This window comes from Tachyglossus aculeatus, chromosome X4 (genome assembly GCF_015852505.1).
Source record: "Tachyglossus aculeatus isolate mTacAcu1 chromosome X4, mTacAcu1.pri, whole genome shotgun sequence".
Lineage (NCBI taxonomy): Eukaryota > Metazoa > Chordata > Mammalia > Monotremata > Tachyglossidae > Tachyglossus > Tachyglossus aculeatus.
The window spans coordinates 42,823,203-42,839,012 of record NC_052098.1 but is presented as its reverse complement, the minus strand read 5'-3'; the positions used below and the strand labels follow the sequence as shown (position 1 = coordinate 42,839,012).

Genomic DNA, 15,810 nt, shown 5'->3' with positions numbered 1-15,810 from the left:
GTGGAACCAAGATGGCAGCTTCACCTCCCACCCCATGCCTACAGGAAGCAGATGATGCCGTGTTTCTGGCCTTCAAAGGGCACTGGGGTCAGAGGGCAATGGGGGGGAGAGTAGGTGTCTCACTTCCCACCCTGTTCCCCCGGGCATATTGGGGATTCTAGCTCTGGGGCAACTGCCACCGTTGGACTGAGATCTGTAGTAACGGAGCAGGATTGTTTCCGTGGTGCCAGCAGCCGTTGGTCGTCAAATCCTGGCCCGAGAGCAGTGGCTTTGGAGCAGAAGTGAGAGGATCCTCTCACACCTGGCCCTGGTTCACACCCTATGAGGACCAGAAAAGTGGTAGCGGAGGAGGAGGCGGCAGCTCCCCTCCTTTAATACATTTGGCTTCTTCATCCTCCTCTTTTTCTGTCCTGTTCCCTCCTCTTTTATTCCCTTCTCCCTGCCTCTTCAAAACCTTGAATCCTCAGAGCTTCACCTCAGGGTTTGTCCCCACACTCAAAAGAAAAATTTGGCAACCCAGTCTTGATAGTAGCGAGTCTTCCATATGGGGAGAAATGTGAATTCATTAATTTGTGAAATCAGAAGATGTCAGTATCTAAAATAATAAAGCTCTATTCCTCAAGCTTTGTTTTCGAAATGTGATTGGGATGGAGTCATAAATAGGGGATGAGTCTGAAGAAAGATGGTTTGGGCCTCTTGCTGCCTTCTCCTCCATCCTCCCTCCTTCCAGGAACCACTAGCTATGCATATGAAGAGCCCCAGTAGCTGTTGAATATTTATGATTTTGTTGAAGTATAAGAGAGTTTCCAAGACAAATGCCCTCCCTTTCAAGAACTAGTTTTTTTCCCCTCCTCTAGACTATAAGTTGTATGTGGGAGGGGATTGTGTCGAACAACCTATATTGTACCTCCCAAGTGCTGAGTACAGTGTTCTGTATACAGTAAGTGCTCAAGTAGGGAGGTGTGGGGGGGATTATTTTTAGTTTTTTATTTAATGAGCCAACCTGTTTTAATTCATTACTGTGGAATGAATCAGTTCTGTTCTCCAGTGCCTGGCAACAGCTCCTCTCTCTCAGTAGCTGTCAGGATTTTGGATTTCTTTCAGACAGTCTATGAACTTTGTGCCTAGCAGTGTCGTATATGAAGTGTAGGTCAGGTTTTTCAAACTTGCATTCTGCACGAACCCCCAGTCAAAGTTTTGTGAGGCCCAGAAGACAGATGCCTGCAATAGGGAAGTGGGTGGAGGGTGATTATCGGTTGAGCTCCCCCCAACCCCCCACATTCAGCAACTCGGCTCTTGTCTTCCTGTTGAGGGTGGAAACCAGATTGGGAGGGGGTCAAGGAGAGAATTGGAGGAGAAGTGGAGGCAACAGCACAGAATTTGGAGAGGAATGGTAGGAGGGAGGTGGGGTGATAACTGGAGGGAGCCTTGGGGTCAAGGGAGGGTTGTTTTGTTTTTGTTGGGTTTTTTGTTTTTGTTTTTTTTTTTAGTCTAAGGGAGACTTAAGCATGTTTGAAAGCAGTGGGAAAGTAACCATTGGAAATTGAACAGTTGGAGATAGCGGTCAGGGCAGGGGCAGGTGCCCAGCTTTGGGGCTGGGGCAAGAGGAGCCCTGAACTTGCCCCCTCCCAGGCTACCTAGCTGGGCCAGTGGCGAGACTAAAGTGACAGAAAATCTGACCACATTAGGTGAGACAGGGGCAGGGCCGGAAGTGGGGAAGAAGGGAAGCCAGGTCATTCTCCTCTCCTCAGAAGCCTCCATTGCCCATTCGTCTCCAAACCAAGCGGGTACTCCTGAGTGTTGGCTTTAAGGCCCTCAAACAGTTCTCTCCTTCTTACTTTACTCCCCTCTCTCACTACACCCCAGCTTGCAAGGGAGATTCTCTCAGACTCATGTCTGATAAGCGAATCGTACTCTCCCAAGCATTTAGAAGAGTGCTGTGCACATAGTAGGCACTCAAATACCATCGATAGAGTAGATTAACTACTCATATGCCTAGTTATCGTCCCTCGCCACCCACTTCTTGCTCATGGCATGTTTTGTGCCAAGAACTCCCTTCCGGGACAGAGGGTGAGAGAAGTTTCTGGCTAGACCCCCGAGCTCAGCGTGGCAATAGTTAGGCCTCCTGAGTTCTGATACCCAGTTGCGGAGCCGAGCTGTGTCAGTGGGTGACAAAAGATGAGGCCGATATCTCGGCTCCACTTCTAGCCCTTGTTCCGTTCCCAGGGGCAGGGTTTGCCTGCTCTTTCATAAAGCTCCATGGGCAAAGCCACTAGCTTCACCCCCAAAATGCTAATCTCATCGCAAAAATGGTCCTTTCTGCTCTTCAAGGAGTTAGCACTCCTGCTGTAGCCTGTGAGTCTGTGGGTGGCTATATCTCACCCAAATCTCCCTTTCCTTCCTCACACCGTAACCTCAGCCCATTGTCCCTTGAAAGCACACTCAGACTATTTCTTTAAGAAAAATATTGCAGTGTGTCCTCCCTGCACTTGAATCTGAGACCTTTGGACATTTGATATTCGCCTCGCCCCCAACCCCACAGCACTTATGTACACATCTTTTAAGTTATATATTATAAATTACTTATTTGTATTAATGACTGTCTCCTCCTCTAGACTGTGAATGAGTTATGGGCAAGAAACGTGTCTGCTAATTCTGCTTATTGTACGCTCCCAAGCGCTTAGTACGGTGCTCTGCACCTAGTAAGTGCTCAATGTACACCATTCAATTGATTGTTCTCATCACGAATTTAATTTTGTTCTATTTAATAATGTGTTAAGTTGGTAACAGTTTGACAAATAACTTCTTAAGAATTTGCAGCTCTTTTCATAGCACAGTCCTTATATGAATGTATAATTGTCTGTATAAGCCTTCCAAAGGACAGCAAGGCACTAAAGAGTGCAAAAGAGCTGAAATGTCTCCCAAAGGGCATAATTTACTACCAGGGAATAACTCTGGGTTTACTAATTACATATAAATCTGTCAATCTTGCTATCAGTTGTGAAATGTTGTAGAGAACAGAACTGTTGGTTATGATGATAGTGGGCTACTTACACTATATTGGTGGCATGTTGAGCTTTTGAAGAAAATCTTCATTGATAAAATTCAAATTTTCCCTTTTTTCCAGGAATATATGTTTATGGGATACTCTTGTGGCACCAGCTGATAGTTTAGTACATGGTAAGGAAAAAAACATTTGCATAAATCTTGATGTTAACAAGATAAACATTGTATTATCCTTAGAAAATTTATGTAAAATGTCTTCATTTGAAGAGATAAATTTTTTGTCTAAATCTTTTCTTCTGAGTGACAGTGTTTGTGTTTCACTTCGGGATGTATTTTAACTCGGGCTTGATGAAACTTGGAATTCATTTCTTCATCAAAGAATGGGAATGTAACGAGAGAGCTGTAATTATCACCATCACCCCAAATGATCTTAACCTAATACTTAAAGAACAGCCAATTAGGAAGCATCAGCCAGTGTATTATCATAAAAGAAATGAGCTGGTGTGTTTGAAATGCAAAATTTAATTAATAAGTCTGTGTGCAAGTTAAAATACTCCCGTGAAATAAATGGATATCCTCAAAGATAAGGAGATTCTCTTCTCCCATGCTCAGCACTTGATGTACTAATCGATTGGAGTATTTTTTGTGCATTTTCAAGTAGTTGGCACTGTTAGGGGCCAGATGCCAAACTAGAGGAATTAGTGGCAAAGTCTAGAATGGCACCTTTATGTTCATCTTCTATCCGGTCGATAGATATCTTGAACTAGGAATTTAAACAGACTTAAGGATGTGACCATTTTCCTTTAAGTGTATAAGCGTAAGACATCTAGTGGGATAGGAAACAGACTTTGGTCCCAGTCACAAGCCACAGGGTGATTGTTTTACATGCCAGTAACATGGTCACATTTTTTTTTCCTTCAGGTACTTAATAATAATAATAATAATAATAATAATGGCATTTGCTAAGCGCTTACTATGTGCCAAGCACTGTTCTAAGCGCTGGGGGGGGAATACAAGGTGATCAGGTTGTCCCACGTGGGGTTCACAGTCTTCATCCCCATTTGACAGATGAGAGAACTGAGGCTCAGAGAAGTGAAGTGACTTGCCCAAAGTCGCACAGCTGACAAGTGGCGGAGCCGGGATTAGAACCCATGACCTCTGACTCCCAAGCCTGGGCTCTTTCCACTGAAGCATGCTGCTTCTCATGTCCTTCTTAAGTCCTTACTATGTGCCTAGCACTGTACTAAGCGCTGGAATAGATACAGGATCATCAGGTTGGACACATTCTCTGTCCCACATGGGGCTCACAATCTGAGTAGGAGAAAGTAGGATTTAATCCCCATTTTTACTGAGGTGTTAAACTGAGGCCCAAAGAAGTCTGCCTTGCCCAAGGCCACACAGCAGGCAAGTGGCAGAGCTGGGCTTGGAACCCCAGCCCTCTGCTTAGGTGCTTCAACCATGCACCAGAATCTGGGCATAGATGGGAGATGGAACCTTTCTACCCCTGCGTAAAGCATTCATCCAGTTTTCTCCTCCTATCCCCCCTGCCCCCCTCACTGCTGTCTATCTTGAAATTACAAACCAGGAAGACCTTACCTGGGCAGGTGTGGAATGCCACTGGTCTGAGGTTGGAGGAGAAGGTCAGGGGAAGGGTTTCTGCTTAAAAGAGAAGCAGCTTGGCCTAGTGGCAAGAGCCCGGGCTTGGGAGTCAGAGAACCTGGGTTCTAATCCCAGCTCCGCCACTTGTCTGCTCTGTGACCTTGGGCAAGTCGCTTCACTTCTCTGGGCCTCAGTTACTTTGTCTGTCAAATGGGAATTAAGACTGTGAGCCCCATGTGGGACAACGTGATTACTTTGTATTTACCCCAGTACTTAGACCAGTGCTTGGCACATAGTTAGTGCTTAACAAGTACCATAATTATTAAAAAAAAACCTGGCAATTCCAGCCTTAACTCTCTCTCCCACCCGCGTCCGACCAACACTGGGCAGCTGTGGAATTTGTGGGGGCGGGGCAGGGGGATTTTCCTCTGCCTCCACCACTACTTCCCTGCCCTTCATAGATCTCAGGCGCTTGTGCCCCACTCAACCGCCGCCCCCCCCCCCCCCCCCCCCCCTTGCACCCTCTCTTCCCCAGCAGTAACATGAGAAGGCATTTGGGACATGAGCAAAGATGTGTGACTGTCTCCCCACCCCTGCCAATTGTATGCAGCGGCAGGTGTCCAAAGATGGCTCTCTGCAAACCGGACTTGGTGGTCGGCTGATAGCCACAGATTTTATTTTATGTTTTAAAGACAAGGGGTAAAACTGATGGCTCATGTTTCCTTCTAACTGAATTTCAGCTTTTACCTGCCATGATAATGGAGCTACTGTGCTGGCGTACGCTCCAAAACATCAGCTGTTACTATCAGGAGGCCGAAAAGGCTTTACCTGCATGTTTGATCTGCAACAAAGGCAGCAAAGACAGTTTTTCCAAAGCCATGATTCTCCAGTTAAAGCCATTGCCGTGGACCCAACTGAGGATTATTTTGTCACGGGATCTGCCGAAGGCAACATAAAGGTAGGCAACATTCGGATGCCGGGTTGAATGCAAAATAAGACCTCTAAAACCTAATGTTCTGAATAGCCATTGGTACACTTAAGAAGGTGTAAGCAACTGCCTGTGGGTATACATTTCAAAAATAATTTTATTGAATATTATTTATTTTGTGGCAGCTTTCATGTCTGTGTGAAAATGCCCTAGGGTGCTCAGATATTGTGATCATCTAAAGATGTTTTATTTAGGGCATCTGATTTTCAAAGAGTCAGTCTTAGCTTACTAATCCATCTAATGCTGCAAGTGTTACTGAATTTGGTTGTTGTACTAGTTGTAAAGCAACTTAAAATTAGAATAACATACATCTTCTATATCCAGATTAAGAATACTGCATAAACCTGGCAGGTGAATCCATGTACATGGATGCAAATTGACTGAAATTCATGAATTGTCCCTTCGAGTCATCAAAATCCTCCGATGGTTATTCATTCCTTTCCACAGCAACCAGAAGCTCTTGCCCACTCACTCTGCCTCCTTCTCATTCCCACCTGCCACCAATTTCTAGCTAAAGTCCTTCTGAAGTCACATTTCCTCCAGGAGGAAGATTAATTTCTAACCTTCTTCACCATATATTCCCTCCCCTTACTGCCAGTGCAGCTCTTCTCTGCCACCTGGACACTAGTATGTGTGGGGGAGGGGTGTTGGGGTGGGGTGTGTGTGTGTATCTTTATACCCTATTATTTCCTCTGCTAGACTGTAAGGTCCTTCAGGACAGGAATCATGTCTACTAATTGTGTTGCATTCTTCCAAGCAGCTAGTATAGCTCCTCACTTAGGTGTTCAATAAAAACAGTTTTGATCAAATTACCTGTAGAGCCTAAATATTTTCCATATCAGTATTTGATCTCATCAGTTTTGCCACAATCTGCAATGTGTATTACATACCAGTGACATACGGTCTCACTTTTTTTTCTTCTGGTACTCGTTAAGTGCATATAAGATAATCAGGTTGGACACAGTCCTTGTCCTTCATGGGGCACACAGTCTGAGTAGAACAGGTATTGAATCCCCATTGAACAGATGAGGAAACCGAGGCAAAGGGATATTGTGACCTACCCAAGGTGACATAGGAGGCGATTGGCAAAGTCGGGATCAGAACCTAGGGCCCCTGACTCCCAGGTCCATGCTGCTTCTCAGCAGATTGTGCTCATTGATTTTGATTTTTCCCATTCACATTTGGAAGTCTCCTCTGCCATCTTCCCAAGTTCTTCCTTTCACTTGGGAAAATTCAGAGAGCATGGGATGCTTCCCAGTTTTACTCCTCCAGAATTCACCAACATGTAGTAAAATCTAGTCGCAGAAGGTGAGAGGGGACATTTGGCAACTGGGGTATGGTCTGATGTCTCAGGTAAGCAGAAAAATGAAGTACCGAGATAAACAGTCCCCAACTCTTCCGTAAATTTTCTGGTTCTTCAGATGCGGAAGTGGCCATAGCTACAGGGAGTTAAGTATTTTAATCACCTCCAGTCCCGGGCTATTGTTTTTTCATGGTATTTGGTAAGTGCTTACTATGTGCCAGGCACTGTTCTAAGCGGTGGGGTAGATAGAAGTTAATCAGGTTGGACACAGTCCCTGTCCCACAGAAGGCTCACAGTCCTAATCTCTATTTTACGGTTAGGGGACTGAGGCGCAGGAAAGTGAATAGACTTGCCCAAGGTCACTCAGCAGACAAGTGGCCGAGGCGGGATTAGAACCTAGATCCTTCTGACTCCTAAGCCGCTCCTCTGTCTGTTCTAATTGTGTTCTGGTGGTGTTTCAGATCTGGAGCTTATCCACCTTTAATCTTCTCCACACTTTTATCAACGAACATGCACGACAGTCCATCTTCCGAAACATCGGAACTGGAGTAATGCAGATTGAGACTGGACCGGCCAATCACATTTTCTCTTGTGGAGCCGACGGTACAGTGAAGATGAGAATTTTGCCCGATCGATTCAGCCCCTTAAATGAAGTGTTGAAAAAAGATGTCAAATTTATGCTGTAACATTTTTGGCCCCAGTATGTAAAAACTTCTTAAATACCTGATTTCATGGACATGGCCCTAGTAGATATGATGTTCAATGATCACTTTAGAGTCGGTGACCAAAAATAGCTGTTGCTTTTTCGTGTTCATATTTATTGTATGGAGCTTTGCCAGGGATACATTGATGCCTTAATGAAAACAAGGTTGTTCAGAATTTGATTATATTGCCTAAAGTAGGAAGGATATGTAAGTCTGTAATATATATATTTATAATACAGGTATGATGATGTTAAAGTGTTTCTTCCCCTTCCCTGCCTTTCCTTTTTTTAAAAAAAAAAACAAAAAAACAACAGAAATCCTTTCCTAGACATCGTTACCTGAGATTCCTTCGTGAGCCACTTAACCTGAAGGCTTGTTCACTTTGAAGGCTATAACCAAATCCTTTTTGGGCCAAATGAAAATATATCCCAATTGCCCTCTTTCCACTTGGTGAGAGGTGAATGTTGGGTTAAGGGAACAAGTTAGCGAAGACTTCTGAATTCAATTGTCGGCCCCGCTCCCCTCCACTAGAGCCCAGGTTTAGTCTTCATCATGTTCCCAACAGAAATTTAATGTGTGTCTTGTGCTGTGATAAGATTCACTGCCACCAGGATGGCAAAGTTTTTTGTACTTAGAACAAAAATGCCTACATTTTTAAACTTGAAACCCCTCACCAAATATTGCAAGAAACCTCCTTCCAAAAACGTGTTTGAATGTAGAGGTTTCAAAGAAGAAATGTTAGTCTTAGGAAGTAAGGAAAACTATATAGAAATAGATGATAGAATAGGATTTTAGTTTGGTTAAAAGGTTATTTATTTAAGCACCTATCAAAATGGATACAGATAGGAATTTTACGTGTGCCTCTCTTGATTGGTTTTTTTTTTTTCTTGCGAAGTTTCCTTCAAAAACAGGCCCAATATAATAGCATGTGAAGGACATTGCTCGTAGATCTACCATAAATAGACGAGTGCAAAAGAGATCTTTGGGACTTTTTCTTTTTTGCCAAAATGAACAATTTCACAATTTACATGTTTTGACCAAAATCTAACAAATGTACAAAGCCTGTAACTTTTTTAGTGTGCTTCCATTATTTCTCTAACTACTTTGGGCTGTATCTTTTCTCACTTGAAAGTTGTAGAACGCTTGAGAAAAACCACTTGATTTTTACCAATGAGACTGATAGCTGAAGGATTCGTTGCTTAAGTGCAAAACCTGTAATTGTTTTGCTTAAAGATACGTTATGGAAGACCTGAAATACAAAGCATTTTTGTGTAATATAAGTATGACAGAAGTCATCCTGGAGATTAGAGGGACAATAAAGCAAATAAATTGAAGGGCTGGTAAAATGAGTTTTGTAATATTCTCAGGATACTTAAAAGTATGTGGCTAGAGATTTTGTAAATTGTGCTACATTTTCAATGTGTTGAGCCAGTTGCAGTGCAAACACTAAAGTGGAGGATTTTTAATGGATGTAATTCCCTGAACTTAATTGTGCAATAACAACATATGTAAATATTTTGCCATGGATAAATCTGAGACAGCATTGCAGAGCACCAGATTAGCTATTAGACCTAACGAATGAGAGTTATTCTTGATCAATATTCTACTTGCCCAACATCAAGATTTCAAAGGCTTTAAGCCTACTTTTACTAAGAGAAATGCAATATGTCTGGGAAGCATTGTGTGCTTTAATTGAGGTTTCTAATAACCATTACATAATGTTCAACCCTTATGTATTTACCCCAGAGTCATAGTATTTTAAAATAAACAGTCATGCAGAGATGTTTCTTGTTAGTATACCATTGTTTTAAATAATATTGATGCTGCTTCAGTCAAAACCATGCTTTTCCTTCTTATCAGTCCTTCCTTGATTCTAGAAATGCATTGAAGAATCATCTAGGGATGATTGAATTCCTTTTTACCCACATGCATGATTCTCCATATTTTGTTACCTCTTCAGTTTACCGATGAGAGTTGCCAGTTAGGATATTCCTAATGATCTTTGGAGTGTAATAATGATGGTATTTAAGTGCAATGTGCCAAGCACTGTTACATAACTTAAGTGTACGTAAGTTATAGCTGTCATATCTGGAATGACCAGTTATGCCAGAGATTCCCATAATCTAAAAATCTTCCCTGGGGACCATTTCCTTCAAGAAACAGATGATTCAGAAAAAAATACTGAATCGGAAGGGACCGCAAATAGCAAAATGTTCACCTTTATTTCTCTCATCTCAAAGCCAGTATTTTGGCTGAGTACATTTTTGCCCATAAATTACATATAGTTCATAGACAATTTGTATACCTATGTGTTTGCATACATATTTGAAGATGATATGTCACTGATGGTATAGCTTATCCGTGGTGCGGGAATATTTGGAAAAAGTTGAAGCAGAGGTCATATCCTGCTGGGTACCCAAAGACTTTTGCCTGACTGGCTGATTTGGTGTTGGACACGCTGTTCCTGTTATAGCCTCTCAGTCTCAGGAGCTGCATGGAGTTTCTGCTCCAGCAGATCCCATTTTTTAATGACAGCACACCGGACTGGTCCGTTTGCTATAAGTAATGCATTTGCTCTTCAGCCAAGTACAGCCTAGTTATCCAACTCCACCAGAGGCAGCAGGCTATTTAGAGGAAGAGTGCCATGGTTGTTTTCCTCAACACCTATTCTTGTGGTTAGGGATGCCCAAATAACCACTTTTCATTACAGTGATGTTGATAATAATAATAATAATAATTTCGGTATTTGTTAAGCGCTTACGTTGTGCCAAGCACAGTTCTCATAACTGGGGTAGATACAAAGTAATCAGGTTGTCCCACATGGGGCTCACAGTCTTCATCCCCATTTTACAGATGAGGTAACTGAGGCACAGAGATGTGAAGTGGCTTGCCCGAGGTCACACAGCCGACAAGTGGAGGAGCCGGGATTAGAACCCACGTCTGACTCCCAAGCCCATGCCCCTGCCACAAAGTCACACTGCTTCATTACGCTGACACATTAAAGCGTTCCCTTATTTATGTTTACCGGTGCCTCGCTAAAACCAAATTTACCAACAAAAGACAAGTGAAAGTTTTCGTGCCAGAGGGAGAATCTATATGAGTCTTTTGGGTCGGTTTACTACACAACAGGTTATCCATTCAGCCTCGTGCATGCTTCACCGTAGGTAGAGCCGTGTACTTTGTACGTAAGTGATTTCTTTGAGTCTCATCTCAGGCCTCAGTATACAGGCTTTTCTCCTTCAACACAGCAGTTGCATTCCGGCCAAACCCCCGTGTTACCAAACCTTTTGTGTTGTATTAATAATTGTTTCAATGGGGAGAAGAGACTGAGGGAAGATGGTTCAAAAGCAGTCAAAATAGAACGTGGCTTCTGTCACCCCAAGTGAAATCGAAGAAGATCGTGGAAGACACAACTGAAAGTGAAGAATTTATTGTAGTTCACCGGTCTCTCGGGCGCTTCTTTGACGTCCATGGTCGGTCATTCGCCTCACAAGGAACCAACTTGCAACAGCTCAAGGTTGGTTTCTTGTAAGCAGTGAATTTGAAATAGCTGCAATTGGTTTCCCTTGCAGTGCTAATGATCTGATGACAGAGGTTGCCTTAGATCCCATCCACTTGCTTGAAAGTCCATTTATGGTAAAGCTGCATCTTGTTGTAACCAGTTCACATCTGCATTATGATAGCTATGTTCTCCCATTCTTCCATCACTGTCTATCCAAATCACACTCTAAAACATACTTTCTAGCTAGCAGGAGTGTCTGTATTGGCATTGTTTTCCTGTAATTTCCATAGGGAGAGTAGAATTTGCCTGCAGCCTAGTGTTTAGACAATGACAAAATATTTTTTATGAACTTTCCGAGTACATAAGGCTTTTCAAGGATGTGCCCTTTTTTTGTAAATAGAGAAGTCCTGAGATCACATGGACCTAAACAGCTTTTGGACCTTCAGTTTAATCTGAAGTGTTGCCACGTTGTCACAACCCAGGGGATGTGCAGGTCTTTTATGTTCTATTTTATAATTCTTTGGTTTTCAGTGCAGAATTTGGGCAGCGTTCAGGTTTGCTTTTCTGATCATCTTGGGGTGTGATTAAAGTTTGTTCTGGTTCATTACCTCGATTTTCTTCAGGCTTATCACCCACTGGTGATATGCAAATTCCATCATTTATTCAATGGTGTTTATTAAGTGCTTACTGTGTGCAGTGTAGTGTGCTTACTGTGTGCAGTCACAATGATCGTAACAGACTCTCAGTCATCGGTGCCAGCTTTTCGTTTTGAGGGTAGGGATTTTAAGAGGGGACAGGAGACTTAAATTAGGTAAAAAAAAAGTCACAATTTTAAGTCAGCTCTTACCCCCTAATTTGAACCTTTCAGATCTTGTCAGATACCTGGGGTGAGCGAGGTGGGGAGGAGGACCCCATTTTCATCCAAGTGGTATAGAGCAGCATCGCGTAGTGGATAGAGCACAGGCCCGGGAGTCGGAAGGTTGGAGGTTCTAAACTCTCATCCTGGCTCTGCTGCTTGTTTGCTGTGTGACCTTGGGCAAGTCACTTAACTCCTCTGCGCCTCAACCTCATCTGTAAAATGGGGCTTGAGGCTATGTCTCATGTATGTGTCCAAACTGATTTACTTGTATCTACCCCAGCGCTTAGTACAGTGCCTGGCACATAGTAAGTGCTTAACAAATACCACAATTACCATTATCATTATTATTATTAAGTAGGTTTTATAAGCCCAAAGCTGGGACCCACATGGCCCAGAGCTTCCATTCTATGGGATTCTGGCAGGCAGAATGTCTGTGGGTCTGTGGAGGACTACCCCTTAACCCCCACCCCAAGGGGCTCAGGGCAGGCAGAAGCCCCTATACAACAGATGATGATGATGGTGGTGCCTCCTGCTGGGAGCCAAAGATGACGAGCTTGAAGGTTTTGGCAGTTTCCTCCCTGAGAACTGACTGTCCTCCCCCATGTAGGTTGTGAGCCATTTGTAGGCCAGGGATAATAATAATAATAGTAGTGATCATATTTATTAAGCATTTACTATGTGCCGAGCACTGTTCTTAGCGCTGGGGTAGATACAAGCCAATCAAATTGGGCACAGTCCAAATAGACAGTCCAGTCCACTTAGAACAGTGCTTGGCACATAGTGCTTAAGGAGTATCATAGTTATTATTAATAACCCTCCACTGCTTCCCCATACTGCCGACCTCTGGGGCCCCATGGCATGGGGGAGAGGCTGCCCCATCCTCTGCTCTGGCCCAGGAGATGACAGGCCCCATGAGGACTTGGCAACTTTTAGAACGTAGAGGTCGCTGTTGTAACTGCAGCCGTGACCAAAGTCAAAGTCCATATTTGTCATCCTTTTACATTTTTCTTCATCTTATGTGTCTGGTGTCAACAACCCCTTATTTTTAGATTGCGAACCCCTTGGGAGCCAAGGGCTGCGTCAGTCTTATCCATGTACTTTCCCAGCATTTAGTACCACACCCTGCACATAATAAGCACTTAATAAATACTGTTACTACTACCTCTACTACCGTCCTCCTGTAGGACTGAGTATGGGTTTGCACTCCTGGCACTTGGCTGGATTGTGCCATGCTTTGTTCTGAATTCGGCTCACCTATTAACCTGAAACTTGGGTGGTCCGCTAGATTTCTTCCAATCAGTCAATATTTTGAGTCCCCTAGGTGCAGTAGAGATAATTACTTAGGAAATGTTTTTCTCTGAAGAAGTTTATAAGTCCACATCAGCAGTAGACTTCCCAGTAAACCCTAGTCTAGACTGTCAGATGAGGGTAAGGGAGGGAGGTGCAGCAAGTTTTTTGGCAAAAAAGCTTCACGACTTTTATATTAATGCAAGATATACTCACATTTTTCAATTGCAGCCAATAAAACGAGTGCAATACAGCTGTTTTTGTGTTTTGTTTTTTTTATGACCGAAGTGGCCCAGAATAGAGCTTGTCTCAGGAGTGGCACATTATGGAACTCTCATTTTTCATCAATTGTTCGATTCCTTTTTGCTAAATGGAATGCGGCGTGTTGTGTGTTGTAAGTTTGCAATATTAAAATGATAAATATGTGCAAATGTTTTCATAACTAACAGTCTTATGCTTTAAATCTTTTATCTTTGCAAAATAGGAAGCCCCAATAATCTTGTACCTGTGGCCGGTCAAATGAAAATCCACCCCAAAACATACACAGTGTTATTGCTGCTTCATAGACTGTGAGCCCACTGTTGGGTAGGGACCGTCTCTATATGTTGCCAACTTGTACTTCCCAAGCACTTAGTACAGTGCTCTGCACACGGTAAGTGCTCAATAAATGCGATTGATATATATGGGTGTAAGTATAGCTATCTATTGAAAGAGCAGCTTGGCCTAGTGGAAAGAACATGGTCCTTGGGAGTCAGAGGACCTGGGTTCTAATCCTGACTCTGCCAGTTGCCTGCTGCTGCTATGTGGCCTTGGACAGGTCACTTAACTTCTCTGTGGCTTGGTTCCCTCATCCGCAGAATGGGGATTCAATGCCTGTTCTCCCTCCTATTTGGACTGTGAGCCCCGTGTAGGACCTATCTATCCTATCTCGACCCTAGCTCTTGGCACATAGAAAGTGCTTAAATACTATGACTATTATTCTATAATCAGTATATGTATGCTTACAGTTTTGTGGCATGTCATGTTCTAGGGCATAGATTAAATTTATTTCATTATTCGATTCTTTGGCTTTTAGGTGGTCAGTTTTTCATGATGATTAAACTACTTTTTATATCCTTTCTCATTGGAGACCACCTTTCTTATTCTGCCTTCCTAAATATAACAGCCGGTTTAAATCATTCCATCTGCATATTATGCAGTTTGTGTTCCCACTCTTCTTGTTTTACATCTCAGAGCACCCCTGTTCAGCTCAGAGCCTTCTAGTTGATATTTGATGTATTTGTTTTCTCTGCAACTCACTTCTCCCTTCCTCCGTCACCAAGCCAGAGGCTGAAAGATAATCCATCTTTTTCTTCTTTTTCTGGTATTTAAGGGCTCGCTGTCTGCCAGGCACTGTATTAAACACTGGGATAGATGCAAGCTAGTTCATTGAATCGTATTTATTGAGCGCTTACTGTGTGCAGAGCTAATCAGGTTGGACACAGTCCCTGACCCACATGGGGCTCACAGGCTCAATCCCCATTTTACAGATGGGGTAATTGAGGCACAAAGAAGTGAAGTGACGTGCCCAAGGTCACACAGCAGGTAAGTGGTGGAGCCGGAATTAGAACCCGGGTGCTGACACCCAGGCCCATGCACTGTCCACTAGCTCACACAACAGTCGTATTTGTTGAGGACATACTATGTGCAGCACCCTGTACTATTCATTCATTCATTCAATCGTATTTATTGAGCACTTACTGTGTGCAGAGCGCTGTATTAAGCACGTGGGAAGTACTGGTTGGCAACATATAGAGACGGTCCCTACCCAACAACGGGCTCACAGTCTAGAAGGGGGAGACAGACAACAAAGCAAAACATGTGCCCAGGTGTCAAGTCATCAGTATAAATAGAAGTAAAGCTAGATACGCATCCTTGACAAAATAAATAGAATAGTAAATATGTACAAGTAGAATAAATGGAGTAATAAATCTGTACAAACATATATACAGGTGCTATGGGGAGGGGAAGGAGGTAGGGTGGGGGGGATGGGGAGGAGGAGAGGGAAAAGGCTCAGTCTGGGAAGGCCTCCTGGAGGAGGTGAGCTCTCAGTAGGGCTTTGAAGAGAGGAAGAGAGATAGCTTGGTGGATGTGCGGAGGGAGGGCATTCCAGGCCAGGGAGAGGATGTGACCCCGGGGTCGACGGTGGGACAGGTGAGAACGAGGCACAGTGAGGAGGTTAGCGGTGGCGGTGGCGGAGGGTGAGGGCTGGGCTGTAGAAGGGAAGTGAGGTAGGAGGGGGCGAGGTGACAGCCTTGAAGTCGAGAGTGAGGAGTTTTTGCTTGATGCGTAGGTTGACGGGTAGCCACTGGAGATTTTTGAGGAGGGGAGTAACATGCCCAGAGCGTTTCTGCACAAAGATGATCCGGGCAGCAGCTTGAAGTATAGAGTGAAGTGAGGAGAGACAGGAGGATGGGAGATCAGAGAGGAGGCTGATGCAATAATCCAGTCGGGATAGGATGAGATTCATCATCATCATCATCAATCGTATTTATTGAGCGCTTACTGTGTATCTGTGATGGT

The 15,810-nt window shown here is 43.5% G+C and overlaps 1 protein-coding gene across 3 annotated transcripts in view; it reads left to right on the top strand.

The window, feature by feature from the left end:
• The window catches only part of DMXL1 (Dmx like 1), a 158,356-nt gene extending 148,974 nt beyond the window's left edge, over positions 1-9,382 (top strand). For all 3 annotated transcript variants that reach the window (XM_038769926.1, XM_038769925.1, XM_038769924.1), the window contains 3 exons: positions 3,128-3,180; positions 5,346-5,563; positions 7,358-9,382. In XM_038769926.1, the coding sequence (XP_038625854.1) occupies positions 3,128-3,180; positions 5,346-5,563; positions 7,358-7,582 (496 nt within the window). In that variant the 3' untranslated portion in view covers positions 7,583-9,382. The remainder of the gene's footprint in view (positions 1-3,127; positions 3,181-5,345; positions 5,564-7,357) is intronic.
• The last annotated feature ends 6,428 nt before the right edge of the window (positions 9,383-15,810 follow it).